At 46.2% G+C, this 27,547-nt stretch overlaps 1 protein-coding gene across 3 annotated transcripts in view; it reads right to left on the bottom strand.

Moving 5' to 3' along the window:
- Window positions 1–27,547, bottom strand: part of LOC138260904 (sestrin-3-like) — a 90,992-nt gene that overhangs the window by 16,530 nt on the left and 46,915 nt on the right. For all 3 annotated transcript variants that reach the window (XM_069209421.1, XM_069209402.1, XM_069209412.1), the window contains exons 2-4: window positions 18,013–18,216; window positions 5,341–5,523; window positions 2,098–2,325 (exon numbers count right to left, since the gene is read on the bottom strand). In XM_069209421.1, the coding sequence (XP_069065522.1) occupies window positions 2,098–2,325; window positions 5,341–5,523; window positions 18,013–18,120 (519 nt within the window). In that variant the 5' untranslated portion in view covers window positions 18,121–18,216. The remainder of the gene's footprint in view (window positions 1–2,097; window positions 2,326–5,340; window positions 5,524–18,012; window positions 18,217–27,547) is intronic.

Here is a 27,547-nt window from a genome sequence, read left to right as displayed (position 1 = left end):
GTAAAGGCCAACGGAGGGATTCTGGGAGGGATGACCGTCTTAAGGCCCTCCATGAAGGCCTTGATTACTTGCATGTGAAAGAGGGAGGATTGTTCCCTTTTTTGCATCTATGGGGCAATGGCTACTAGATGCAATCTTGTAGAAGTGTGGGAGAGGCCCAAATTTTGCAGAAGGAGAAGATAACAAATAATAACCTGAAGACTGGGATGAAAAGGGCCCAGGTGACTGGGGATACAGCAAAGGACTAACCTCTTCTATTTTGCAGCATAACAGGCCTGCGTGGTAGGACTACAAGATTCATGCAGGATGTTTACGTATTCTTGCGTGAGGCTAAGGTAGCCAAACTTTAAGACTTCAGGTGCCAGACTGAGCTGCCTGGGGTTTGGGTGTCTGACCCAGCCTTGGTTCCATGTGAGAAGGTCTAGCTTACTAGGGCGGTTCATGTGTGGGCTGATGGCCATCTCGAGGCGTGAAGAGTAACAGGGCTGTCTGGTCAACGTGGGGGCTACCAGAATAAGCATTAGAAATGTTTGCTGCATTTTTCTAATCATCTACATTATAAGTGGAAGAGGTGGAAAAGCGTAGTCAAAGATCCCTGACCAGTTCATCTATAGTGAAATGCGGGCACCTGGAGGTGAAGTTTAGGAATTTTGCATTTTCGAGAGGGGCAAACTAGTCTATTTGTAGGATACTCCAAAGCTGGAAGTACTGGAGTAGGACTTCTGGATGGACTTCCACTCTTGGACTTGTTAATGTGTCCTGCAGTTGTTGTCCACTCCCGGAAGGTAGCCCGCCAGAAGGTTATGCAGTGGCAAATAGCCCAGTGCCAGGAGTGGGGGAGAAGTGGGCGCCTCCCTGCTTTTAAAGGTAATATATGGTGGTCATGTTGTCTGTATTGATCAACACAACTTTGTCCAGAGTGACTTGAAGGAATGTCTTGAGTGCAAAGCATATGGCCTGTAGCTCAAGATAGTTGATGTATCACTCCTGGTGATGACTAGGAGGGCCCAGACCTCTCTGTATTGTCATATATTCAAGATATGAGCTGGATATTCAAGTTGTGCCCCCCAGCCGGCGATAACATTTGTGGGAATGGTGACTTGAAGAATGTGGTCTGAGAAAGGCCTGCAAGTCCAGCAAAAAGTGGTTGTTGTTTCACCAGAAAGCAATTAGCCCTGTCCTTCCCTTCCTAGAGGTCATCCTTGGGAGCTGTAAGAGGATAGCATCTCCAGGGTATGTTGTTTTTGCACTGGCTTTTTCGCCTGCTTCCAGAGCTGAAGACCTCCTCCTGGGGGAAAGGATATGGCGTTTTAGGCCAGGGACCCTCTTACATCAAAAGGCCTTTCAAGTTAAGCAGGTCGCCTTTTTGTGCTCTGGGGACAGGCTCAGGTTGCGCACCTGGTGCTAGTCAGACCAGGGGCATTTAGTGTTACAGGTAGGGCTCCATAACTACACACAAACCCACCCACACAAACCCCAGACCTCCCACATCTACCCCGTAAGTAATTTTAGAAATCCAATCTGAATCCTTGTGGGTTGTCGACATTGGTCCCCAGTGAAAGTGCTCAGTCAGTGTGGTGGAGTGGCAGTGGCAGTACATCAAAGATGCCTAGCTTTGGAATCAAGGCTTCCATAGCCGACACGATCAGCTGCTTGTTGTTTAGCTTTTCCCATGCCAAACACTAGAAAGGAGTATGCAGAGCATGTGTATCTACAGCCACACATGCTACAAGCAGATTATTACGGTCTTGATGGTAATAAGCATTAGGCAGTGAGTTGCCATCGATAAAATGTATTCCAGTAAGTTGTAGGTAGTACTGACGACATGCACATGCCCTGGTGAACTGCTATCAGATAGAAATTACAAGCTCATTAATAAACTGGGTGTGGGGACTAAGAGAGTCACTGAATCTGGAATTGAACACTTTTTGTATGAAGCTCACCCCTTTTTGCCTTTCTGCTGTCTGCCAAGACTGATGTAGCTACTTTCCAAGCTTTGTAATACACTTCAACACACACAAAGTGACATGCACACAAATATAGGTTCAGGTGCATAGGTACACACATGCAAGCTCAAAAGCACAAGCTCGTACTTACCCTATTTCTGTTAATACGCAGGATTTCTTGGTTACTGTTCCCATTGGCAGCATCGCAGAAGCACTGACTTCCCACCACAGAAGGCTTCAGCACGCTTCGGCTGTCTGTTCGTTCCTCCTGAGCACAGCCGAAGACGAAGCTAGCCAGGGCATGGTAATGTGCAAGGAGTACCACTGCATGGACCAGCTCTGCCAGCGACCAGCACTGCTCTCTGATCTTCAACAGGTTCTACAGACACAGAATGGCACACAACACTGAGTGAAGGAAAGAGCTAAGGGGAAGAAAAGAGTCACAGCAAGAAAATAACAGTGAACAGTGTCCAGGCAGGAAGAGATGGTTATGTATGGCATAGGAAAAATGACACAAAGGGAAACAGGATAAGGGAAGGAAGAGGTTGAGCAGTGGACGAGGACAATGGTGGGTGCGGGCGGGGGGGGTGGAAACAAGGAAACAAGGAAATGGAGAAGCAATGAACATAACAGGAAATGACTGAGCAGAGAAGAGAGTAAGGAAGGGTGGGGAGAGAAAATGAAAGGAAGACAGAAGGGGTAATGAAGGGAAGGCAGGAGGCAAAATAGAACAAAGGCTCAGACGGGTGGAGAGTAGGATGGGAGGAAAGAGAAACAGAGTGAACAGGACAGAGTGCAAGAAAGGGTAGGAGAACCAAAAAGGAAGCAATAAATATGAAAACAACTGGGAAGGAGAGAACAGCAAGAGTAGGCAAGTTACAAGAGACAAAATGAAAACTCAAGGTTCACAAAAATGTTGAAAGCATGTGAGAAGTAGAGTTTGACGACAGGTTAAAAGAAGAAAAATTAACTGAGCAGCAAACAGTGGGGAGAAGTAGGGCAAGAAAAACAAGCATTTGTAATGCAATGGGTCTCGCATACCGGGACTTTTCTTGCCACATAAGTTGGTCAACCCAGACTCAAAGTTTGGCCTTTTCCTGCCACATAATTCCAGGGGCCCTGCATATAACTAAAACACTTCCATTTACCTTCTTTCTCTATCTGCAGCCAACAATGAAAGTGTTGCCATTTAGCATCGTAATTTAAATCTGCCATGCTAATTCCAAATAATACCACTTTCACCACCCCACCATCAGAGTTGCTGGCTCACACAATTCCCAAACAAGACAGCCATGGAGGAGTAACGAGAGAAGTAAACTAGAAGGGTCATCCAAAGATATCAATAGTGTTCACACAGTCATAGTGTAATAAGGATGTTAAGTTTGTCAGAATCATGGTCATAAATGCAAAAAGGAGATATTAATAAAACATATACAATCATCATATAAACCCAATAAAAACCTTTAACAGAAATAAACGTTTGGCATTAGACTGCAATGCTCAGAACAGCCCCTAGATGACACAACAATGAAAATAGCATTTGTAAGAAACATGGTCATGTTACCATATAGTTAGGCCCTAGAGGGCATAACCACATGAATAGAAAATGACTGAAAGTACTGCAGTGTAACCATATATGTAGCCCCTAGAGGCGTAGTGCATTACACATTTTCAGGGCAAGCAGGCCTACTGCAATGATATTACAAAGAAAACCCTTAAAACGCAAACAACTCTCAGCTGTAAAACAAAAGTTCCAGCCATGAGCGAGGTTAAAAAGACACTGAATAGAAGGAGGGGGTTATTATTTTGGAGTCCTCAATACTCTAGTGTGGGGACTCTGAGATGATCTGGACAGAAAGAGCAGGTTGTGGTGACGTTTTGAAGGTGGTCCCATTGTCCTGGGACCACCACAGGCTAAGTTATGAGCAAATATGTTTTGTAAAAGAATGCCCTGCAAAGCATTATGGGATGACCGAGTGCAGCAAATATTGTAGTATGTTGACTGTAATGCTCAGAACAGCCCGAGAGGACACCACAATAAAAATAGCATTTGTAAGAAACATGGTCATGTAACCATGTAATTAGAACCTAGAGAGCATAATTGCATGAAAATATGAATGGTACAAAGTAATGTAGTGCAACCATATATTCTGTCTCAAGAGGGTATAGTGCCTTACACATTTTCAGGCATAGCAGGCCTACTGCAATACTAAGGCCCTTGAAACACTAACTACTCCAAGATGTAAAACAAAAGTTCCAGCCATAAGAGAGCTTAAAAAGGGACTAAATCATGTGAGTGGTTATTATTTTGGGGTCCCCAATAACCTAGTATGGGGACCCAGAGATTGCCTAAACTGAAAAGGTGTGTTGTGCTGAACGTTTTGGTGGTATTGTTATTGTCCTAGGACCACCACAGGCTGAGTTATGGGCACCATTTTTTTATTTTTTATTAATTATCGCAAAGCATTATGGGGCGACTTTTCCCGAGTGCGGTGAATATTGTAGTATCAGCTCTCCTGCTGTGCCAGGAGAGGTGCGTTGCCGATTTCTGTATTTTTTTGTAAAGCATTTATCAATTATAAGTCTTTTTGGGAAAGCTTTGGAGCGTGAAGGAGAGAGCCAAAAGAAATGAATTTGATTAGGTAACAGTGCGAACAATGTGACCAGCACTCTAATACCACCAATAGAGTTTGCGCTGTTGGCACTGTTCGTGCTGTGAGGGCCCTGGCTGCCATGGAGCACGAAGGGGAAAGACAAAAGAAAAAAACAGTTTTCCCACACTGAAGTATTTAGTCAATCGTGCAATTATCCATGTAACAGGGTCAATCTGGAAGGCGCTAACAAAACCGCCCCAAGGTGGGACCAATGTAAGCCAATTACCCATGACATCAAAGGATTTTGAAAGACAAGCCCCTGAATGAGTAAAAGTGATGGGCGTGAGGTGGGCATGGTTAAAAGACTTCAATACTTATGCGCTCAACCTAAAAAGGAGGAAACACAAGAGATCTGAGACGACACTAGGAAGATAGACTAACCACCACCATAAGAGCTGCCAATTCCTAGGTCCCGCTCCCAGCCAGAACTCATGGAAGCTGTTGAAAACATACAAGATTACAATGCACATATTTACCTCTATCTGGGTGTTACAAAACACTGCCACCTTTCAAATTACACTGACATTCTTACTCCTGGTCAGTGCTTTCAGCTGAAGGAAAGCTATGTGCTCATTGGCCTTAATGAGTTTAATCCCATATCGTTTTGCCAACCCGCTCCATTTCTCTGCCTCCGCACTGAATACAAATGACCGATATTAATTAGTACCTCGCTGCACAAGTGCCCTGGTGCTTGGGAACCACAACATCACCCATGCGCCCTTTCCCCACTTCTCACTCACCTCTATGTGCAGCCGGTTGATCAACCATGGACGATGTGCAAGGATTTTGTTAATTTCATTCAGGTTACGGAGTCTGGGGGGGACGCACTCCAACCCCTGCAGCCACTGCGGATCACCACCCACGCGTAGAAAGTGCAAGCTGTGGAGGTTCACCAGGTACCAACACTGATGCCGAGCTGCAGCCTGCAAGGAGTACAGAGGTCATGAAGAGTTGAAAAAAGGTAAAAATAAATCAAGTAAAGCTATCCATCAGTCACTGTGCCATTTACTGCCTGGAGTGAGATCTTCCACAATCTGGGGTCAATCCCCTGGAGTCCATGTTCATGCCAGTTCTACGTATACACCTGTAGCTTTCAAACGAGCTCTGCCACGGCGCTCTGGCAGTGATGAGATGCTAGCTGCCAACATGACCTGGTTAAACGTGATTACAATTAACCTGTGGTTGGTATGAACCGGACCCTGTTCTTTAAGAGTAAATGAGTGAGTAATGGGAAGGAGCACTCTGTCCAGCAGCCTCTGGCTGCGCACCTAGCCTCACTGCTAAACGTTTCACTGGACAGAAACTTGTGGATGCTACCACAGAAACTGGACTGGACTCCTATAGAATGGCGATATAACACAGTCTCCCCTTGACATTAAATTCCAGCAGTCAACAACTGAGTGCATTTTCCCAATCTCTAGAGGCCTCACTGCGCCCACACTGACAAGGGCTGCATGAAATAGAAGCAATCCACCCTGCAAAGCAGAGTGAGGGAATGGGAAGAGTTTTACCTATAAAAAGACAAGTCCACCTTAGAGCAGGTGGGAAATGGGGGAAGACTATTCCTGGGCAGAGCTTACAGAGCTCTTCATCAGAACCCAAGTTGTGATGTTTAGTTAAGCTAATTACTGATGTTATGGCCAATTAAGGTGGCTGAAAATGTCTCAAAATTAAATACACAGTACGACAGGATGACCGGGTGAGAATGCTGTTGATTTTGGGACGGGTGGGCTGATGGTTGGTGTGCATCTCCTAGAATCAGAGCATTACAATTTTCACCTGAATGAATGCTGGAACGCTCTGCTTAACAACCAATACTTCCTGATTGAGGCACAACATTCAATTTCTCATTTTCTAGTGAAAATACTGTGTCACTTAGAAGGACCCATATTCTACAGACTCTAATCTCACTTACACCCCCATTTAAGACGCGGATAAAGTGACTCGAAGGGTTAGATAAACGTGATCACTAAGGGGGTTATTACAACTTTGGAGGAGGTGTTAATCCGTCCCAAAAGTGACGGTAAAGTGACGGATATACCACCAGCCGTATTACAAGTTCCATAGGATATAATGGACTCGTAATACGGCTGGTGGTATATCCGTCGCTTTACCGTCACTTTTGGGACGGATTAACACCTCCTCCAAAGTTGTACTAACCCCCTAAGTCTGCTTGCAAGCACCTGAAGCGTCTAAAACCACATTAGTAACAAGCTGCAAACTTATAGTTCTTAAGTGACCTTAGGAGAAATAAATGAATGATTGCCTCATTCAAATTTCAAATGGCAAGGAGATCATGAACCCACTAAGCCATCTCACTACCTCTTTGCTGCCCGATTCACAGCACTTCACTACATGGAGAGCAATACACTCCATGTAGTATTCGATGCATGAGTAGTTGTGCCAACAAAGCCAAGTCCAGCAGATTTTCTGAAAACTCTTGTGGAAGAGGCAGCAAGAGATCATATAAAATTCGAACCATTTGAGACTATTCATGTGGGTGCTGTAATATCACTAAAGGATGAGCTGACTTCAACACTGGTGTCCACATAATCACCTAAGTTTCCCCTGCTCTTCGCCAGAGATTAAAAGGCTATCTAGTGTCTGACCTTGGAGGTTCATAAAGTCTAAGGATTATGTTATTTACCATGTAAGCATCTGTTCGTGACATGGAGTGCTGCAGATTCACATGCTCTGCATACTCCTGCCACCTAGTGTTGGGTCCAGAGTGGTACAAGTTGCTTTTCTTCGAAGAAGTGTTCCAAGTCCCGAGTTTGAGTGACTCCTCCTCTCGGACATACTGCACATGGGCATCGACTCCTTTGTTAGTCAACCACTGTCTGGTCCTGGTCACAGGCTGCAGATCATGGTAACAAGAATAGCTTAATGGACAACGCTGTTGTCCACAAGGTTGTGAGGAGAGGAGATGAGAGGAGTCGCTGATAAGGACTGCCTGATGGTCAAGAATGCAAGTCAACAAGAATGCAGTAGATGTCAATATGATTGACGAGAATGATCAAGATGGTCATTGACAAGACGATGACTGACGAGGGGACAACAGTTAAAGACGTCATTGGCAAGAACCTCATCAATAAAATTTACTTTTGTTGCCTTTTTAGTTGTTGATGGTCAGAGCTGACACTTTAAGGGAAAGACACTCATTTCAATAATGTGTCCAGCTTATCCTTTTATCACCTAAAGCAGAAAGTTGCAAATGCTTTCTTTTCTGAGCCATTGTTACTCGAGATGGAAAGCAACACTCTTAATGGATTGAAGCAAGACTCTTTGTTGACACTTTCCTAGAGGTGGAAGAAAAAAAAATCCTTCTTGGCCTCAAAGTATGATGAAAAAGGACCTGCAGACCTTCTCTGGGTGAAGACCGTGCATGTAATCTTAACAGCCACAAATGTTATGGGCCTCTGCAGGGAGATTAGCCATGGCGAAGGCCGAAGTAGAACTGAGGGTTCACTGGCCAACCCTTCCCATGCTTGGTGTCCCCGGAGTGACACCCAAGGAGAACAAAACCCTCAAAACTATACCTCTAACAATGTATCTGAAGTAAGCAGCTGGCTTAGAGATACTGGTGACATTACAAAGGTGTATTATAAAACGATGGAAAGAGTTGAGCTGTGTTTGAGAAGACCAAGTCCATGACGTGTGATAAAGCATCTGATGGTGGCCTCTAGAGCGTTGCTTTAAGTATTTCCATAGCACTGACGAATGTGAGCACACGCGATGTGCTCGATAGGCTATTCAAACTAAGGTACTAAATGCTAGTCTTGAACACTGCCATGACTTATGTGTTCGGAAGCCCTAGTTTGATGAGGTGTAACAATTCAACCAAAAGAAAAATGGCCACTGCCTAAATCATCTTTGAGGCAGCATCTGAAATCTAGTTCTAAAAGATGCAGCCTACCCCAAAGGCGTAACAAAGCTGGGGGGGGTGGGGGGCTCCTTTGTTACTCCACTGGCCTATCCAGAGTAACAAAGAAATGTAGTTCTAAAAGATGCAGCCTATCCCAAAGGCGTAACAAAGCTGGAGGGGGCCCTCCTGCAAAGAACATGAAGCGACCCCACTCCGGACTCACTAAGGAGCTCTAGGGCTAGTGTGCTGCCCTGAGGGGACCCCTGTATCTCGGGGGGGGGGGGGAGCCTGCTCCGTGGGGCCCTTTGTTACTCCACTGGCCTATCGAGAATAACAAAGATAGACCGGACGCAATTCCCAGGCGAGCAACTGGACCAAGACTGATCGAGGCCCACCAAGAGATACACAGGAGTGAATAAAACCTGTGCGGGCCAGAAAAGAGATATTTAAATCCTTTTAGGGGATATTTACAGTAGAGAAAGAGGGAATGTTAATCTGGACACATTTAAATACCACAACTGTGGAAATACATCGAGACTGTTGCACACAAGGGTATAAAGGGAGTTAAGGTGTGCATTCCTGCTGAATTCTTACTCTAGAATTAGGGGTAATACAACAAACTGGGCAGGTTGCTCAGGAGAAACTAAACAGTTCATCAGAGGAAGAGAGCTGGAGAGAGGTATTACACACATGCTGTCCTGGGATGTCAGTCAGTCCATACGAGAAACTGCTGCTGTGGCCAGACCTTTCTCAGCAGCTCAGCCACCAAGACCTCAAAACAGCTCACGCTAGCAACTTTCCACCTGAGATCCTAGCATGGAGTACCAGGGTGGAGTAGCCAAGGTCAGCGTCAATAACATGAGCAGTAATGATACCTGCCCCATTTTCCTCACCACATATGGCATGAAAGGGAGTGGGGGAAGAGTAATCACATTTTCTGGAGCAGTTCATGCATACTGCATTCCCCATGGAATGTGGATACTTGGGGGCAACGTGTTGGCATTTTGCTGTTTCACGCGTGGCGCACAGGTCGATGGTCAGAGTGCTCCACTGACCGATGTCTTTTGAAGGACTTGTGGTTTCAGTTCCTATTCGTGGACTTGTTGATGAGTCCTACTTCGCAAGTCACTGTCCACCCAACAAACGCTCCACTAATAGATGCAAGCTGGTGTGCATTGTTTAATGTAAATATCCTGGCAAGTGCTGGCAGCCAGGAGTGGGAGGGGAGTAGATGCCCATTTTCTGAATGTAGTACATGGCCATCGTGCTCTCATGTCATCAGCCTTTATGAGGAGTGTCTGACCCTGGAAGGGCTTGAATACATTGGTTAGGGCTAGATGGACTGCCAAATGTATGAGGTGGTTTATGTGACACCACAGGTACCCTGAACAGTCATGTGCTTGAGGGGTGCTCCCCACCACATGAATGAGGACTCCATAGTGATGGTCATCTGTGGAAGCAGGTCTGGGGGTGCCTCACCACAGCAAGTCCTTGTCGTTCCACCACAGGTGGGTGCACTGAACCCTGGGCTGTACCCACACTACGTCAAATTGACCCTCCTCTTAGGACCATTTGCTTGCTGGGCACTCTTGCAATGAATGCTAATGTGGCCTTGATTATGCAATGCATGAAGCTGTGACCCCCAACAGTTTCATTACCATACTTTCTGTGTCTGAAAAAAGGCAACAGGTCTTGGAATGCCTCCATCCTCTCTTCATACGGGTCAGCTTTCCCATGATCGCATTTAGTAGAGACTTTAGAAAGGGTTGGAGATGCAGTGGCCAGCAATGGGACTTTTCAGCGCTGACTGCAAAACCTGGCTTGCGTAACAGCGATATGGCTGGGAGTGTGTGTGTGTGATAGGAAGGGCGTTACTGCACAACTACAAACGCTGGGTAATTCCTAACTATCCTTGGGCTGTTGTGGCCCTTAGAGGATGAGATCTGAAGGTAGTGTGGAGCACTTATCACAAAGCGCAGTTAGCAGCGAAGCGCCAAACGTATGGGGATGCAGAAGTAGATGTCTTGCAAGGTGGTCATGTGAAAGTGCTTTGGCAGGATACAGCAGTTTAGGAGCCTGCAATATAGTAAAGGCCGCATAGTTCTGTCTTTCTTGGGGATCAGGAACCACAGAGAGTACACTCCATGACCACGCTGCTTGGGGCAAGGGGGCACCAACTCGATGGCACCTTTGGCAAGAAGAGCTTGTTTTTCTTCCTGTAACAGATCTACCTGGTCTTGACTCATTACATGGTGACAAGGCTGAATATTTGGTTTTGTGTTGTGGAACTGCAGGCAGAATCCTACTAAACCATAGAGAGTACCCATTTGTTGGAGGTTATTTCCTAGGAAGAACCTCAGTCTTCACCTGACAGGTGTTGTGAGATCAAGGGTGAATGTTTGGGGTTGAGGGTGGGTCACTGCTTGAAGGTAAAGGTACCCTGGCTGGGGCCACCTCTACCTTGCCTCTGCAGGTGCCATCTCTGCCGAGGCAGGAGCGTCCTGAAAGCACTGCGTTGATGGTATCCTTGTCTCCGAGAAGGAATGGATGATTTAGGTCCTCGTCTTGCCTGCTGTTCGCAGACGGCAGACCTGGTTGCTTGGGTATGCAGTGCGCCCATGACCTTGGCAGTATAAGTGACGTTTTTAATTTTTATGAGCAGTGTGCCAACCTGAAGACGGAACAAATAGTATCTGTCAAGTGGGGCATTGATGAGCTGCTGTTGGGCCTCTAAGCTGAAGCCCGAGACTCTTAGCCAGGCCAGGCATCTCAGCAGGGTGTTGGCATTCACATCCCTGAGTCCCAGGCAGACTGAAAGTCTGTGCTACTGGATGCCGAGTTCCTGCCCCCTCTTGGGGTAGGCTTCAGGGAGGCGCCTCGCCAACTCCTCCATCTCCTCCCCTGGACGGCAACCATATCTGGAGAGCAGCCCAACTGGACTCGCAACCCTCCACTGAGAGGCGGCCCCTCCAGCCATATGGTTCCCAGCTACATCAATCTTCTTATTCTCCTTCTCTGGAGAAGAAGCTTCCCCTGTCGCCCATGCGGGGGCTTTTTTTCTGGCCGTGCACCCCGAAAGAATCCGGCGGGATCTAGCCCCTCATGTGAATTGGGTCCCCTGGGGCCACTTTGTATTTCTTGTTGACCTGCTGGGGGACAATTCTAACCTTGACTGGTCCTGGGAGATGTCCGCACTGCATCTCACCATGAACTCATTGTTGTGAACACTAACTCTGTGATGCTGAGCTGCCTTCTGTGTCTGCTTGACCGGCAGTAGTGTCATCTGGGGGAGGCCTTGAAGGGTAGGGGGTTCTGGGTTGAGATAGTCCTGGGGGCATCACGGTAATCTCACTAAGGGTCATTCCCACCCCCTGGTTTACAGGGTCATGGCATGGATCGTGCGGATCGGGTCTGAGTGAGTAGAGGGCGGTGGAGGTGGCATTGTGCAGGGCTGAGGAGATGCTAGGACTGGGCGAGGCCAATGATGGGGTAGGGTGCTCCCGTGGCAGAGTGATGGCCTTGTCCCTACCCTAATCGGAAGGGACTGTAGCTCCTCCGATATTTGCTCCTCAAAGGTGAGCTTCCTCCTCTTGGTTATGTGAGTTTTATAGGGTCTGCCCTGGGGGCTGTTGGTCGAGCTAGAACTTTCCTTTGGAGGGGTGAATGAAAATCTTTTGCTGCCTCAGTCTCGCACCTCAGGGAGCCTCGAGGTGGGCGGGGCTTCGCTGGAGTCAGAACTTGACATTAAGGACTACTTTGGCACCAATCTCAGGGTGAGTCTCGGAGTCAACTTTGAAGCTGATTTCGTGCCAGAGGGTGATGTCTTGGAGGCTTTAGGACGAGCCAGCATGGACAGATGCCAAGGACTGGTGCCCTTTGAGAGGGGCTTTCCTTCAGCGTAGGGTGAGCTTGGGGTATCTCGGGGTTGAGAGTTCTCAGAGCCTGGAGTCAGATGCACAGATCACTACCTCTTGTGGCTCACCTCAGGGCTCGATGCCCAGCTACCTTGGGATTGTTTCTCCGCCTTCAAACGAGGACGCTTTAAAGGTCGACGCCCAGGGACTTGATCCTCGAGTGTGCGTGGTGGAATGGAGGCTCCAGGGGTAGTTTATATATTTGGGCCCATGCTCTGGTATAGATGGAAGATTCTCCAAAGTATCAGAGGAATGCATCTGGTCTTCTGTCTCTGCACCGGATGGATACCTGAAGGCCCAGGCTCTTTGTTCCACGCCAATAGTGGCTACAGGTCTGGGGTCTTTGGGCAATTCTGATACTGCATCTTGTGGTGTGCTCTGCAACATCTGCATCAGTAACAGATGATCTTCTTGCAGTTAAATGGCTCACATGTGAAGAAGGTCTACTCCTAATGCTTCAGAGAAAAACAGAGGTTACAGACCTGATGCCGGTCCTAGCTGAGAAATTTTCAGTTACATTTAAGATGCAATTCAAAATGTGTTTCCCCATAAAATCCACCCCAGCGGTAATTCAAAATAAGACTAGAGTTTCTTCGAGAAAGCTGCTTCTATGCTGCAGGACGTCAGTCCTATGTGGTGTCCGATCAGGTGTAAAGTTCTTCTGTCGCTGGGGCTGAACGCTTAACTAACACTAACACACACACACACACACACTAACACACACACACACACGTGTTCCCTACAGAGAGTACATGCTTTATTGGGGAAGATTTAAATAGCCGAATTCTATGGCCGGAGGCCATACCCACTGCCTACCAAGGCAGAAGTCACACCACCTCTCTTGACTTGAAAGACTTCTTTGGAGAAAAACAACCTGCAAATGTCCAAGACCAACACTAGATGGCAGAAGTATGCAGAGTATGTGTATCTCTACAGCCACACATGCTTCCAACACACAGTTTTTAAATACTGATTTTCTTACTAGAGATTCTTAGGTGTGTAGAAAATCATAGGGCCACAGTCTTTGTTGCTTCCTGCTTCTACTGTGGAAAATGTCTCTATTTAGTGGTAGCTGCATATTTTGTTACTTGGCTCTAGAGTCCCACGCGTCGTATCACACCCGGTCACTGACACTGCAAAGGTAACTACATGTTGTATCTCACCTGGTCACCGACAAACCAGAGGGAACAATGTGGTTACTTACCTGCTGGACCTGATGTTTCTTGTGCACTGCCACTGCACTCCTCTTTGTACCTTCTCTGTGACAACCACTAGCTCGTCCCATCTCCTGGCTGCCTGTGACCATTAGCACTGTAGCCGCTCCTGTAGAGGGCTCATGTGTAACCTGGAAGTAGTATTATTGCAATGCATGATGCCATCATGCCCATTCTCTTCATGACCAGAGACCATTCCTTCCAGTAAAGGAGAGTTTGTTCAGAACTGTGTCTTTTGCAGAATGAAAAGACCTTTGCCTCCTTTGAATTTAGCCTTGCCTCCAAGAATGTATTTTCTCATTGTAGCTGACTACATGTGGTGCTGATATCACCACATGTAGTGAGAACCCTAATTTGTAGAGTGTTTGTATGACAGACTGTACTCTTATGGAAATGTTTGAACAATCGCACCTTTACTAGTCAGTCATCTAAAATAAAGGTAGATATGTATCCGTCTTCTCCAGTCTGCTGCCACTGCAGTGAGGCAGTTTGTGAATACCACTGGTGCAGACGTTATCCTACCTGGTACTGGTAATGTACCAGGTCAACGATCAACCTTCGGGAACATCTTGTGTTTGTTGTTCATCAGCACACGTAGGTAGGCGTCCTTAAGGTTTATGGCTGCCATACTGTCACTCTCCCGCGGTAAAGGGTGACCTCCTGTAGCAAACATTTTGAACTTTCGTCTTTATGAATTTGCTTAAGGAACGAAGGTCCAAGATGGGTCAGTGTGATGTCTGGCTTCCATACCAGGATGTACACCTAGTGGACCCCTTGGTTCTTCTGTCCATTGATACACTTTTTATTGTATGTTTGCTTAGGGGGGTCCTTGACCCCCTGCAGTAGTTGTCATTTCTCGCCTTTGTTGCAATACCTTGCCTTTGGTCCTTTGTTTGGTGGGTTCTTTAGCCTTCCATACAATATCCATGCTCTACTGTGCTTAGACTCCATTTGTCAGAGGTGATCAGTTTCTGTTCTTGGAGGTCCTGCCTCTGCTGGTGTTAGTATAGGGAGGAGCCCAATGCTAGGCCACCAGCCTGAGTGTCCTGCTTCTCAGGTAAGAAGCCTCTTTCTCTAGCCCGGTCTCAAAAGGACTGCCTTACTCAGCTGAGGTATTGCTACTGATTTCTGTGCTTTGTGAGCTGGTTTGAGGTTAAAGGATGGATAGAGGAGGAAAGAGATTGGAGAGGGTCATTTGGGAGTTCATAGTTTGAGTTTTGAGTGTGGGCTGTAGATGCACATGCTCTGCACAGACTAAAAAGCAGTTCTCCACTAAGCAGTGGCTAGCCAGTGGATGGGGTCGAGGTCTGAAATAAAGTCCTGCGGACAGCTTTAATGTGGTCTGTTCCCTCATTAGGACGTCCTCACAATAAAGTTTCGTTAAAGTGTGTGCAGTGGACAAGTGGCAGTTTTTCATATGTCTATCGGTATGTTCCCTGAAAAGCCTTAGTAGCGCCCTACATGCAGCTGGAGTGTGGCCTAGGGTGAGGAAGAGGGGTTCTTTTAGCTTTAGCATAGCAGGTCTAGAAGCATTTAACAATCCACTTGGCAATCCGCATTTGAAAAGGCATGGCCTTTAGGAGGCTGAAAAAAGCTAAAAACAGTTGTGTTTTGTGAAAAGAGTTAGTCTCGTCATTCGCTCAACGAAAGGATGCTGTAGATGTGATGCAGTTGACAGAAGTATTCCTGTGGTTACTCCTTGGTCCTTGAAGGGGGCGGGGTTGTCTTGGTCACAGGGTTGATATCTCTCGAAGTCCTTTTAGTTTTAGTGGAAGCCCAGTCACAGCCAAATCCTTCCCTCGGCGATAACTCGGTTTCTGGGCGACCAAGCTGCACTCTGACGACTCTCTCGGGCTCAGCAAACTTGGGTGCAAGTTTGAGCATCTGGTCCTGGTCTCTGGTGCTGCACAGCAGCAGTTGGCGGCATTTGAAAATTCTGGGCTACCAACTTTCCCTAGCAGGCTTCTCAGCTTTAGTGGCCCGTGCTGTGAACTGGAGGTCAGACAACTAACCCTCATAGTCTCTTTGCTTCAGCTGGGCTCTGGTACCAACTAGGTACATCTGGTTCCATGTACTAGTGGTTTACAAGTAAGTTGGGCTAAGCCAATTGGGGACAGGTCAATTAAACATGCACCATTTTACGGTCAGATCACATGCACGGAGTCCCTTTTAGCTGGGCTTAGGGCATTTTAGAGCCATTACATCAGGCCCTAGTAGTCACAATGAGGGCAAAAAGTGGGAGTAAACCAGCAAAAAGCCTGTTTCTTTATGTAACGATATGTGAATTTTGACCACTGACTCCACGTTGCACTTCGCCTAGCACTACACTGTCACATTATTGACCACCAGCTTAATTTTTCCTATTGACCTTATCTTAGCATTAGACACTGCTACGTTAAAAGCTGCAAGTAGTTTTCCACATTGTACAATGTGCACATGTTTTTATTCTTCATGTTTTTTTCCCCCAACAAGGGCGTAGGCTGATAAGAATGTACTCAGACAGCAGGGAACTGACTTGTTTTGAACTGGCACCTTGGGATTGTGGCCACGTCCGACCTGTTATTTTCAAAGCGAAAATGCGATCTGATGCCGAATAGGAGGGAGATGAAGCAGTGATGCCCTTTTCTCATGGTGATGCATATTTTTTCATTCATTATTTGCTTTGCATTATAATATAGATACATATATTTGCTGTGTATATTGCAGTGGAGAATCATTTGTACATTCTTTCATTAACATTGCTGTGACCATTTTTGAACGTGTGCTTTCAGCATGATAATCTCCTCTTAGGAACCTTGCGCAGTGAAATAATAAATGTCTTCTTTGGACTAAGATGCACATTGCAGAGATTTTTTCTCAGTGCACGAGTGTTTCAGCTTGGTCATTAGTGAAGCAAAACACCTTACACTTCCGATTCTGATGTCAAAGGCTTAGACCTCTGTTTCGATTGCAGCTTCGGCACAGACTTTGGCCCTGAAGATGGAATCTCTGTGGCTTTCAGGGATAAGGGTGTTGATGTTCGACACCTTTCATTGGGAGTTTGCCCAGCTCAGAAGCCTTTTCTCAGTGTAGACCAGAGCCTGAAGCAGAGATGCACTGGATGCAGAGGCACTTTTCATCAAATGCTCAGGGCTCGATCCTAGACCCCCTCGGGAGTAGTGCTGTGTCTCAGCATAAAGGCATCTGCGTTAGTGGGACTCATAACCCTACTTGTTTTCTTCATTCTCTGGCCCACTTATATCAAAACCGAAGATGCACCCTCATGTTCTTCTCCGTCGGAGATGCTGCAGGATAAAGTCTGTGGACTGCACGTCGGCTAGGTCACCAGTACACCAGTGGGCCCGATTTGTCTCCTCCAATGACGAGCGGGTCTTGTTTGCAGGATATGTCAGTTGTCTGTATCTTTAGGTGCGCCCAACGCTTCTCCCTTTTGCATCTAAGTTTTTTTTCCAGCAAATTGCAATGCAGAAGGTGGATGCTTTATGCTAAGGCGAGATGCTGAGGTTGCATACACCATGCTGGTCAGCCCAAAGATAACTGACATTGCGCCGCCAGTAGAATCTGAAGCATGCTCGTTTCAGCATCTCTTGCTGTCTGTTTTATCAGAGGTGTTTCTTACCAAGCTTGGAGAGGACTCTCCTGAGTCTTGGCCTTTATCACTATGTACCTGCACTTTAATCAGTCATGGTTAGTTGAAGAGTTGGCAAACCACGAGCAGTGATTGTATTCAGGTCATCGTGCTGAGAATAAAGAAAACTGGCACACGAAAGCCATGAAGAACAAGTCGAACTCAGAGCAGTTACAGAACACTTCTGAACCCAATGGTGTTAAAAAAAAAACAAAAAAAAAAACAATCTAGGGTGGAGTTTGTACCCATAAGAATAGTGGAGTAAGGGAGGAGTCAAGTTCAATCCTGCGACTCAAATATCCTTCAAAGAAAAACAAGTGGTAATGTCCGAGCTCACACCACATGGAATGATGCAAAGTACATGGGCATCGACAGCCACATATGATGCGAACATACTGTTTAATAATCAAAGGATCATTTTCCTCAGTCCAGATGTACAACTTGAGCAGTTCTACTGAAAGCGACTTCAGGGGTGTGGCAAGTTCAGCATGCAAGTACAAGCTATCCTAGTGACCCCAGTGTGACAGCTACACTGAGATAGTAACAAGAGGGAAGGAAGAAGTGAAGAAACCTGCAAACAGTCTGCTTTTACCGAGTTTGTGTCCCCTAACTGCTCTTTCATTATATTGGTGATTGTGGGGGCAGGGTATGGGAGGCTGGGGAGATTCACCAGTTCTTAAGACCTCCAGTGTGAGCTGGTCTACACCGCTGCTATCTAATCCTCCCACAAGACAGACCTAGGTGGACATCAACACTACCCACGCGGAGCAGAGGGAATGCTGGGAGTTTACCATAATAGCGATGTAGTGCCTGCAGTCGAAGGGAAGTGGCCCGTCCATGTGAAGGAGGTAGTGCTGCATTTTCAGGAAGCTGTCCAGGTATTGGGGGTGGTACCCCATCTGTTGTGTCACGGCATCCAGTCTTCCCCGGCTGGCCAACGCCTTCACCAACAGGTACTGGGGGCGCTCGTTCTCGTTGCTAGCTTTTTTCACCGCCTAGGAGGGAGAAAAAACAACATATACAGCCATCTTAAAGAACTGCAATACTAAAGCATTCCCATTGATAGAGAAGCACCAGACTGAAACGTACGTAACCAAGACATTTACTGGGCCTGATAAATGCAATAGGAACCCAGAAGGGTATTATTGGTGTAACTCAGAAGTGTGAGCATCTTCCAGCAGTGTCCTGTTCAGTGTGTAGGACCCCAGCAGTGACTTACAGAACCCAGAAGAGTGTGCTTCCTCCAACAGTGCCCTGAAGGTGTAGTTAGACCCCAGCAGTGTACGCTTCCTCCTGCAGTATGGTGTAAGGCCAGAGGTCCCCAGCAGTGCCCTGTTGCAATTATAGGGCCAGCCCAGCAGTGCCTTGTTGCAATTATAGGGCCAGCAGTGCAAAAACTGGCATAAGAGCCTTGTAAGTGTAGAAGGAGACGTGCCCTGTACATGCAGCAGGGCCCCAGCAGAGCCCGGTTGTAATCACAGGACCAGCGGTGCATAAGAGCCCTGTAAGTGTAGAAGGAGACGTGCCCTGTACATGGGGGACCCCAGCAGAGCCCTGTTGGAATCATAGGGCCAGTGGTGCATAAGAGCCCTGCAAGTGTAGAAGGCGCAGTGCCCTGTACATGCAGCAGGGCCCCAGCAGAGCCCTGTTGTAATCACAGGACCAGCGGTGCATAAGAGCCCTGTAAGTGTAGAAGGCGCAGTGCCCTGTACATGGGGGACCCCAGCAGAGCCCTGTTGGAATCATAGGACCAGTGGTGCATAAGAGCCCTGTAAGTGTAGAAGGAGACGTGCCCTGTACATGGGGGACCCCAGCAGAGCCCTGTTGGAATCACAGGACCAGCGGTGCATAAGAGCCCTGTAAGTGTAGAAGGCGCAGTGCCCAGTACATGCAGCAGGACCCCAGCAGTGCCCTGTTGGAATCATAGGGCCAGCAGTGCATAAGAGCCCTGTAAGTGTAGAAGGAGACGTGCCCTGTACATGGGGGACGCCAGCAGAGCCCTGTTGGAATCACAGGACCAGCGGTGCATAAGAGCCCTGTAAGTGTAGAAGGAGACGTGCCCTGTACATGGGGGACCCCAGCAGAGCCCTGTTGTAATCACAGGACCAGCGGTGCATAAGAGCCCTTTAAGTGTAGAAGGCACAGTGCCCAGTACATGCAGCAGGGCCCCAGCAGAGCCCTGTTGTAATCACAGGACCAGCGGTGCATAAGAGCCCTGTAAGTGTAGAAGGAGACGTGCCCTGTACATGGGGGACCCCAGCAGAGCCCTGTTGGAATCATAGGGCCAGTGGTGCATAAGAGCCCTGCAAGTGTAGAAGGCGCAGTGCCCTGTACATGCAGCAGGGCCCCAGCAGAGCCCTGTTGTAATCACAGGACCAGCGGTGCATAAGAGCCCTGTAAGTGTAGAAGGAGACGTGCCCTGTACATGGGGGACCCCAGCAGAGCCCTGTTGGAATCATAGGGCCAGTGGTGCATAAGAGCCCTGTAAGTGTAGAAGGAGACGTGCCCTGTACATGGGGGACCCCAGCAGAGCCCTGTTGTAATCACAGGACCAGCGGTGCATAAGAGCCCTGTAAGTGTAGAAGGCGCAGTGCCCTGTACATGGGGGACCCCAGCAGAGCCCTGTTGGAATCATAGGGCCAGTGGTGCATAAGAGCCCTGTAAGTGTAGAAGGAGACGTGCCCTGTACATGGGGGACCCCAGCAGAGCCCTGTTGTAATCACAGGACCAGCGGTGCATAAGAGCCCTGTAAGTGTAGAAGGCGCAGTGCCCAGTACATGCAGCAGGACTCCAGCAGTGCCCTGTTGGAATCATAGGGCCAGCAGTGCATAAGAGCCCTGTAAGTGTAGAAGGAGACGTGCCCTGTACATGGGGGACCCCAGCAGAGCCCTGTTGTAATCACAGGACCAGCGGTGCATAAGAGCCCTGTAAGTGTAGAAGGCACAGTGCCCAGTACATGCAGCAGGGCCCCAGCAGAGCCCTGTTGTAATCACAGGACCAGCGGTGCATAAGAGCCCTGTAAGTGTAGAAGGCGCAGTGCCCAGTACATGCAGCAGGACCCCAGCAGTGCCCTGTTGGAATCATAGGGCCAGCAGTGCATAAGAGCCCTGTAAGTGTAGAAGGAGACGTGCCCTGTACATGGGGGACCCCAGCAGAGCCCTGTTGTAATCACAGGACCAGCGGTGCATAAGAGCCCTGTAAGTGTAGAAGGAGCAGTGCCCTGTACATGGGGGACTCCAGCAGGGCCCTATTAGAGCTGCATTGCTTCCCTTCTTTAAGTAAAAGCCTAGAATGTGTCACACATATTTGGGCTGGGGCTAATGCTTTCGCCAGACACTGCAGCTGGGAGCCAGTATGGGTCGAACACTTGGACAGTACAGGACAGGGCGCTGGGGCAGAGCCCCTGCCAGTCTTGCACCCATGACTGAAGACGTGCCTGCTGCCCAGGGAATCTCAGGCGCTGGTGGAAAGCACCAGCTCAGCACATTCTACCATGCACAGCTTTCTAAGACTGTGCCGAGGGTGGACCCGGGACCAGGAATACTTCCTGCAGTTCAGGACGGGCTAAAAATAGGACAAACTTAATACAGGGGGCAAGAAAGGGCAGGACTGGACAGAGGGCGGCCGGTGGGACCTGGCCAGACAATGCTGGCTTCTTTTTAACATTTCGCGAGTCGGCGGAGTACTACGGCTATGTAGAGCTGGACAAAAATATTATTTACTCAGACCAAGGAGACAGAAGTCAAGTCGACATTTCACCGTGTTGATTTAAATATGCATTTGGAATATTAAAAAAAAAAAAAAAAAACTTTAAAACCCATCGGTAACAAAAGAGCTTTACATTCCAGAGTCCTACTGCATTGTTCATTCAATTCTGTTTAATACATGTGGGTAAACCATTTTAATTTAAAAATTCAAAAAAATACCAGACATTTGACATGAATGTAGAAATGTGGTTACTGTTGTATACACTTGATATTCAACGCAAAGAAGTTTCCACATTAACGTTTGTATTAAAACTATATATCACTCTCTATATATAATAGATAGTGCTAAGATAAAAACAAGCATTTGAAAAGCCAACATATCTGCTGTTGGCTAACAGCATTGTGGTTTTAAATTGCTTGTTCTGTTTTGCCTTTTCAAAACATCACTACTGGGAAAGCTCGCTGGCCCTGGTCCAACTTGAAAAAAATGTTTAAAAACAGAACTATTTTTTGATTTTCTAGAATACGTTGCCCTAGTATTCCTTGACACTTAAGCGAACTATTTTTGTGTAGATGAGCTCCTTGCGGAAGGCAGGATGTCCACCACTCACAGTGAAGCTAGCCAGTGGATGAAGTGGACTGAACCCCCCAAATGCTGTATGCAACCGGTGGATGAAGAGGTCTGGCTGAAAGTCCCTAAAATAAATATCTCATACATGTAGTTTTAGTAAATAAATCTACAGATCTTTGCTAATGCCAGACCTACCAAAAAATGGACAAATACAAAGTGTGTAGGTTCAATTGTCATTCTCAAAGTAAACTTTATTTGTGCCACTCTGCAAACTCAAAATTGTATCTGGGCTGAAGCAAAACGAAATAACTAAAGCAAGTCGGAGGTGGATAGAACAAGGGCTTGGGTATCGCCCCATCGATCTTCAGTGTGACGTCTGCCAGCCAAAGTGCTAATCAAATCTCATTAAGAGCATCCAGGCTGCTACTTTTATCGCACTCTGAAGGATGAGAGCCTGAGGCCAGTAGACAGAACCTGGGCTTCTGCAGCAGGTGTATCGTTAAGCTACTTAGCACTCAGACACCCTCTTTCTGTAGAAAAAAATAAAATAGACCCGATGATGCAATCTGCGCTCTATGCAGCAGCACGTGACCAGCAGCCGCTGGCGAAGTTCATTGTTCCTGTGCTGGGATTTTGTGCCAAATGATTCATAATTACGCGAACGGATAGGATTGTGCAATTTTCGGTAATTTAGTGCAAAAGGAGTGTGGCAAAATTACTGAAATTACTTAGTTTCCTCTAGCGATGCGAGGGAGAGTGGAGGGGAATGACGAGACGTGAATGACCTGAGCTTGGGTACCAAAGTACAGTAAAACATAAACAAAGCGGTCACAATAGGGTCCCTCTCACTCAGCACAGGAGGGGGCAGTCTCTCGGCTTCACTGCAGGCTCAGAAAGAGCCAATCGGGCTTCTGTCCGCTGTGTCTGCGTCTCCGTTCCCATCTTAGCCAAACCCTGCAGCGCTTGGAAAGAGGCTACAATATTAAACGCTATCTAAGCAAGCATTTGCAATGCAATGGGTCTCGTGTTTACTCGAGTTAAAGTTATTAGCGTTGTAATCTCCTAACCTGACTTTTCTTGCCACATAAACTGAAAAGTAAAAGAGTTTCACATAAGCGAACCGACAGCCGCCATGAGCGCAAAGCAAACAAACAAAAGGAAACAGAAGTTTGCTCGCAGTGAAACCTATTGGCAAAAGTGCAAATATCCATGTAACCGGCAGAAGTGCAAATATCCATGTAACCGGCAGAAGTGCAAATATCCATGCAACCGGCAGAAATGCAAATATCCATGTAACAGGGTCGATGTCATGCAAAGCCCTGGACTAATGCCCAGCGAGATCACGCTGCCTACGAAACAAAAAGAAAATGTAGTGTAGAAACCATGCAGAAAACACAGCCTCGCATGTTTTCAGTAGTTGGCCAGTGCGCTTGAGGCGGGCTAAACACTGGAAAAGGCATGACCTGGGCATGTCTTTCACCAATGAAACCATCGGATTTTAAAAGGTAGGCCAACGAACCAACCAAACTGACGGGCTTGACATGGGCGGGGCAAAAAACCCACAGAGAGATCACACCAGGGACGGAGCGCTTTGCGTGCTTGACCCTAAAAACGCACCAGCTAGTTCTGTGTGGTGCAGGTCAGAAGAGGGGGACTGGGTGGGGCAGGAGTGCAATGATCACGAGCCTCGTGATGCAAACATGTAGAAGTGCGGGTACTCACTAAAGTACCTGCTTGCTCCTGAGAAGTTCTGCTACTGATCCATTGTAATGTTCTGCAATAGTGCTGAGAAGTGCAGATCCGCTCCCCTTCAAATTAAAGTAGTTCTGGTACACTCTCCTTCAAATTAAAGAAGTGCAGATACTCTCCCCTTCAAATTAAAGTAGTTCTGGTACACTCTCCTTCAAATTAAAGAAGTGCAGATACTCTCCCCTTCAAATTAAAGTAGTTCTGGTACACTCCCCTTCAAATTAAAGAAGTGCAGATACTCTCCCCTTCAAATTAAAGAAGTGCAGATACTCTCCCCTTCAAATTAAAGATGCGTACTCTCCCCTTCAAATTAAAGAAGTGCTTATACTTTCCCCTTCAAATTAAAGAAGTGTACTCTCCCCTTCAAATTAAAGAAGTGCAGATACTTTCCCCTTCAAATTAAAGAAGTGCAGATACTATCCCCTTCAAATTTAAGAAGTGCAGATACTCTCCCCTTCAAATTAAAGAAGTATACTCCCCCCTTCAAATTAATTAAGTGCTCATACTATCCCCTTCAAAATAAGGAAGTGCCGGTTCTCTCCCCTTCAAATTAAAGAAGTGCCGGTTCTCTCCCCTTCAAATTAAAGAAGTGCTGGTACTCTCCCCTTCAAATTAAAGAAGTGTACTCTCCCCTTCAAATTAAAGAAGTGCAGATACTCTCCCCTTCAAATTAAAGAAGTGCAGATACTCTCCCCTTCAAATTAAAGAAGTGCTGGTACTCTCCCCTTCAAATTAAAGAAGTGTACTCTCCCCTTCAAATTAAAGAAGTGCAGATACTCTCCCCTTCAAATTAAAGAAGTGCAGATACTCTCCCCTTCAAATTTAAGAAGTGCAGATACTCTCCTCTTCAAATTTAAGAAGTGCAGATACTCTCCCCTTCAAATTAAAGAAGTATACTCCCCCCTTCAAATTAATTAAGTGCTCATACTATCCCCTTCAAAATAAGGAAGTGCCGGTTCTCTCCCCTTCAAATTAAAGAACTGCACTCTCCCCTTCAAATTAAAGAACTGTACTCTCCCCTTCAAATTAAAGAACTGTACTCTCCCCTTCAAATTAGAGAACCCCTTCAAATTAGAGAACTGTACTCTCCCCTTCAAATTAGAGAACTGTACTCTCCCCTTCAAATTAGAGAACTGTACTCTCCACTTCAAATTAGAGAACTGTACTCTCCACTTCAAATTAGAGAACTGTACTCTCCACTTCAAATTAGAGAACTGTACTCTCCCCTTCAAATTACAGGACTGCACTCTCCCCTTCAAATTACAGGACTGCACTCTCCCCTTCAAATTACAGGACTGCACTCTCCCCTTCAAATTAAATAAATCCCGGTACCCTCCCCTTCAAATTAAAGAAGGCCCAGTACTCTCCCTTTCAAATTAAAGAAGGCCCAGTACTCTCCCTTTCAAATTAAACAAATGTATTCTCCCTTTCAAATTAAAGACGTTCTGGTACTCTCCCCTTCAAATTAAAGAAGTGCTCATACTCTCCCCTTCAAAATAAAGTGTTCATACTCTCCCCTTCAAATTAAAGAAGTTCTCATACTCTCCCCTTCAAATTAAAGAAGTGCAGATACTCTCCCCTTCAAATTAAAGAAGTGTATTCTCCCCTTCAAATTAAAGAAGGCTCATACTCTCCCCTTCAAAATAAAGAAGTGCTCATACTCTCCCCTTCAAAATAAAGAAGTGCTCATACTTTCCCCTTCAAAATAAAGAAGTGCTCATACTTTCCCCTTCAAAATAAAGAAGTGCCAGTACTCTCCCCTTCAAATTAAAGAACTGCACTCTCCCCTTCAAATTAAAGAAGTCCCGGTACTCTCCCCTTCAAATTAAAGAAGTCCCAGTCTCTCCCCTTCAAATTAAAGAAGTGCAGATACTCTCCCCTTCAAATTAAAGAAGTCCCGGTACTCTCCCTTTCAAATTAAAGAAGTGCGGATACTCTCCCCTTCAAATTAAAGAAGTGTACTCTCTCCTTCAAATTAAGTGCTCATACTCTCCCCTTCAAAATAAAGAAGTGCCAGTAATCTCACCTTCAAATTAAATAACTGAACCCTCACCTTCAAAATAAAGAAGTGCAGATACTGTCCCCTTCAAATTAAAAAAGTGCCAGTACTCTCCCCTTCAAATTAAAGGAGTGCCGGTACTCTCCCCTTCAAATTAAAGAAGTGCTGGTACTCTTCCCTTCAAATTAAAGAAGTGCTGGTACTCTCCCCTTCAAATTAAAGAAGTGCTGGTACTCTCCCCTTCAAATTAAAGAAGTGCTGGTACTCTCCCCTTCAAATTAAAGAAGTGCTGCTACTCTCCCCTTCACATTAAAGAAGTGCTGGTTCTCTCCCCTTCAAAATGAAGTGCCAATACTCTTCCCTTCAAATTAACTGTACTCTCCCCTTCAAATTAAAGAAGTGCAGGTACTCTCCCCTTCAAATTAAAGAAGTGTACTCTCCCCTTCAAATTAATTAAGTGCCGGTACTCCCCCATTCAAATTAATTACGTCCAGATACTCTTCTCTTCAAATTAAAGAAGTGTACTCCTACCTTCAAATTAAAGAAGTGCCGGTACCCTCCCCCTTTCAAATTAAAGAAGTGCCGGTACTCTCCTCCCTTGAAATTAAAAGAAGTGTACTCTCCCCTTCAAATTAAAGAAGTGTACTTTCCCCTTCAAATTAAAGAAGTCCCAGTACTCTCCCCTTCAAATTAAAGAACTGCACTCTCCCCTTCAAATTAAAGAACTGCACTCTCCCCATCAAATTAAAGAAGTCCCAGTACTCTCCCCTTCAAATTAAAGAAGTGCAGATACTCTCCCCTTCAAATTAAATAACGGAACCCTCCCCTTCAAATTAAAGAAGTGCAGATACTGTTCCCTTCAAATTAAAGAAGTGCAGATACTGTCCCCTTCAAATTAAAGAAGTGCTGGCCCTTCAAATTAAAGAAGTGCTGGTACTGTCCCCTTCAAATTAAAGAAATGCTGATACTCTCCCCTTCACATTAAAGAAATGCTGATACTCTCCCCTTCAAATTAAAGAAATGATGGTACTCTCCCCTTCAAATTGAAATGCTGGTACTCTCCCCTTCAAATTGAAATGCTGGTACTCTCCCCTTCAAATGAAAGAAGTGGAGGTACTCTCCCCTTCAAATGAAAGAAGTGCCGGTACCCTCCCCTCTTCAAATTAAAGCAGTGCCGGTACCCTCCACCCTTCAAATTAAAGCAGTGCCGGTACCCTCCACCCTTCAAATTAAAGCAGTGCCGGTACCCTCCACCCTTCAAATTAAAGCAGTGCCGGTACCCTCCACCCTTCAAATTAAAGCAGTGCCGGTACCCTCCACCCTTCAAATTAAAGCAGTGCCGGTACCCTCCACCCTTCAAATTAAAGAAGTGCCGGTACCCTCCACCCTTCAAATTAAAGAAGTGCCGGTACCCTCCACCCTTCAAATTAAAGAAGTGCCGGTACCCTTCAAATTAAAGAAGTGCCGGTACCCTCCCCCCTTCAAATTAAAGAAGTGCAGATCCTCTCCCCTTCAAATTAAAGAAGTGCAGGTGTGCGCCTCTTCAAATTAAAGAAGTGCCAGTTCTCTTCCCTTCAAATTAATTAACTACACTCTCCCCTTCAAATTAAAGAAGTGCAGGTATTCTCCCCTTCAAATTAAAGATGTGCAGGTATTCTCCCCTTCAAATTAAAGAAGTGCAGGTATTCTCCCCTTCAAATTAAAGAAGTGCAGATCGTCTCCCCTTCAAATTAAAGAAGTGCAGATCCTCTCCCCTTCAAATTAAAGAAGTGCCAGTTCTCTTCCCTTCAAATTAATTAACTGCACTCTCCCCTTCAAATTAAAGAAGTGCAGGTATTCTCCCCTTCAAATTAAAGATGTGCAGGTATTCTCCCCTTCAAATTAAAGAAGTGCAGATAGTCTCCCCTTCAAATTAAAGAAGTGCAGGTATGCACCTCTTCAAATTAAAGAAGTGCCAGTTCTCTTCCCTTCAAATTAATTAACTGCACTCTCCTCTTCAAATTAAAGAAGTGCAGGTATTCTCCCCTTCAAATTAAAGATGTGCAGGTATTCTCCCCTTCAAATTAAAGAAGTGCAGATCGTCTCCCCTTAAAAAAGTGCAGATCCTCTCCCCTTCAAATTAAAGAAGTGCAGGTATGCACCTCTTCAAATTAAAGAAGTGCCAGTTCTCTTCCCTTCAAATTAATTAACTGCACTCTCCCCTTCAAATTAAAGAAGTGCAGGTATTCTCCCCTTCAAATTAAAGATGTGCAGGTATTCTCCCCTTCAAATTAAAGAAGTGCAGGTATTCTCCACTTCAA

Source organism: Pleurodeles waltl, chromosome 2_1 (assembly GCF_031143425.1).
Source record: "Pleurodeles waltl isolate 20211129_DDA chromosome 2_1, aPleWal1.hap1.20221129, whole genome shotgun sequence".
Lineage (NCBI taxonomy): Eukaryota > Metazoa > Chordata > Amphibia > Caudata > Salamandridae > Pleurodeles > Pleurodeles waltl.
This window is presented reverse-complemented; position numbering and strand designations above follow the sequence as displayed.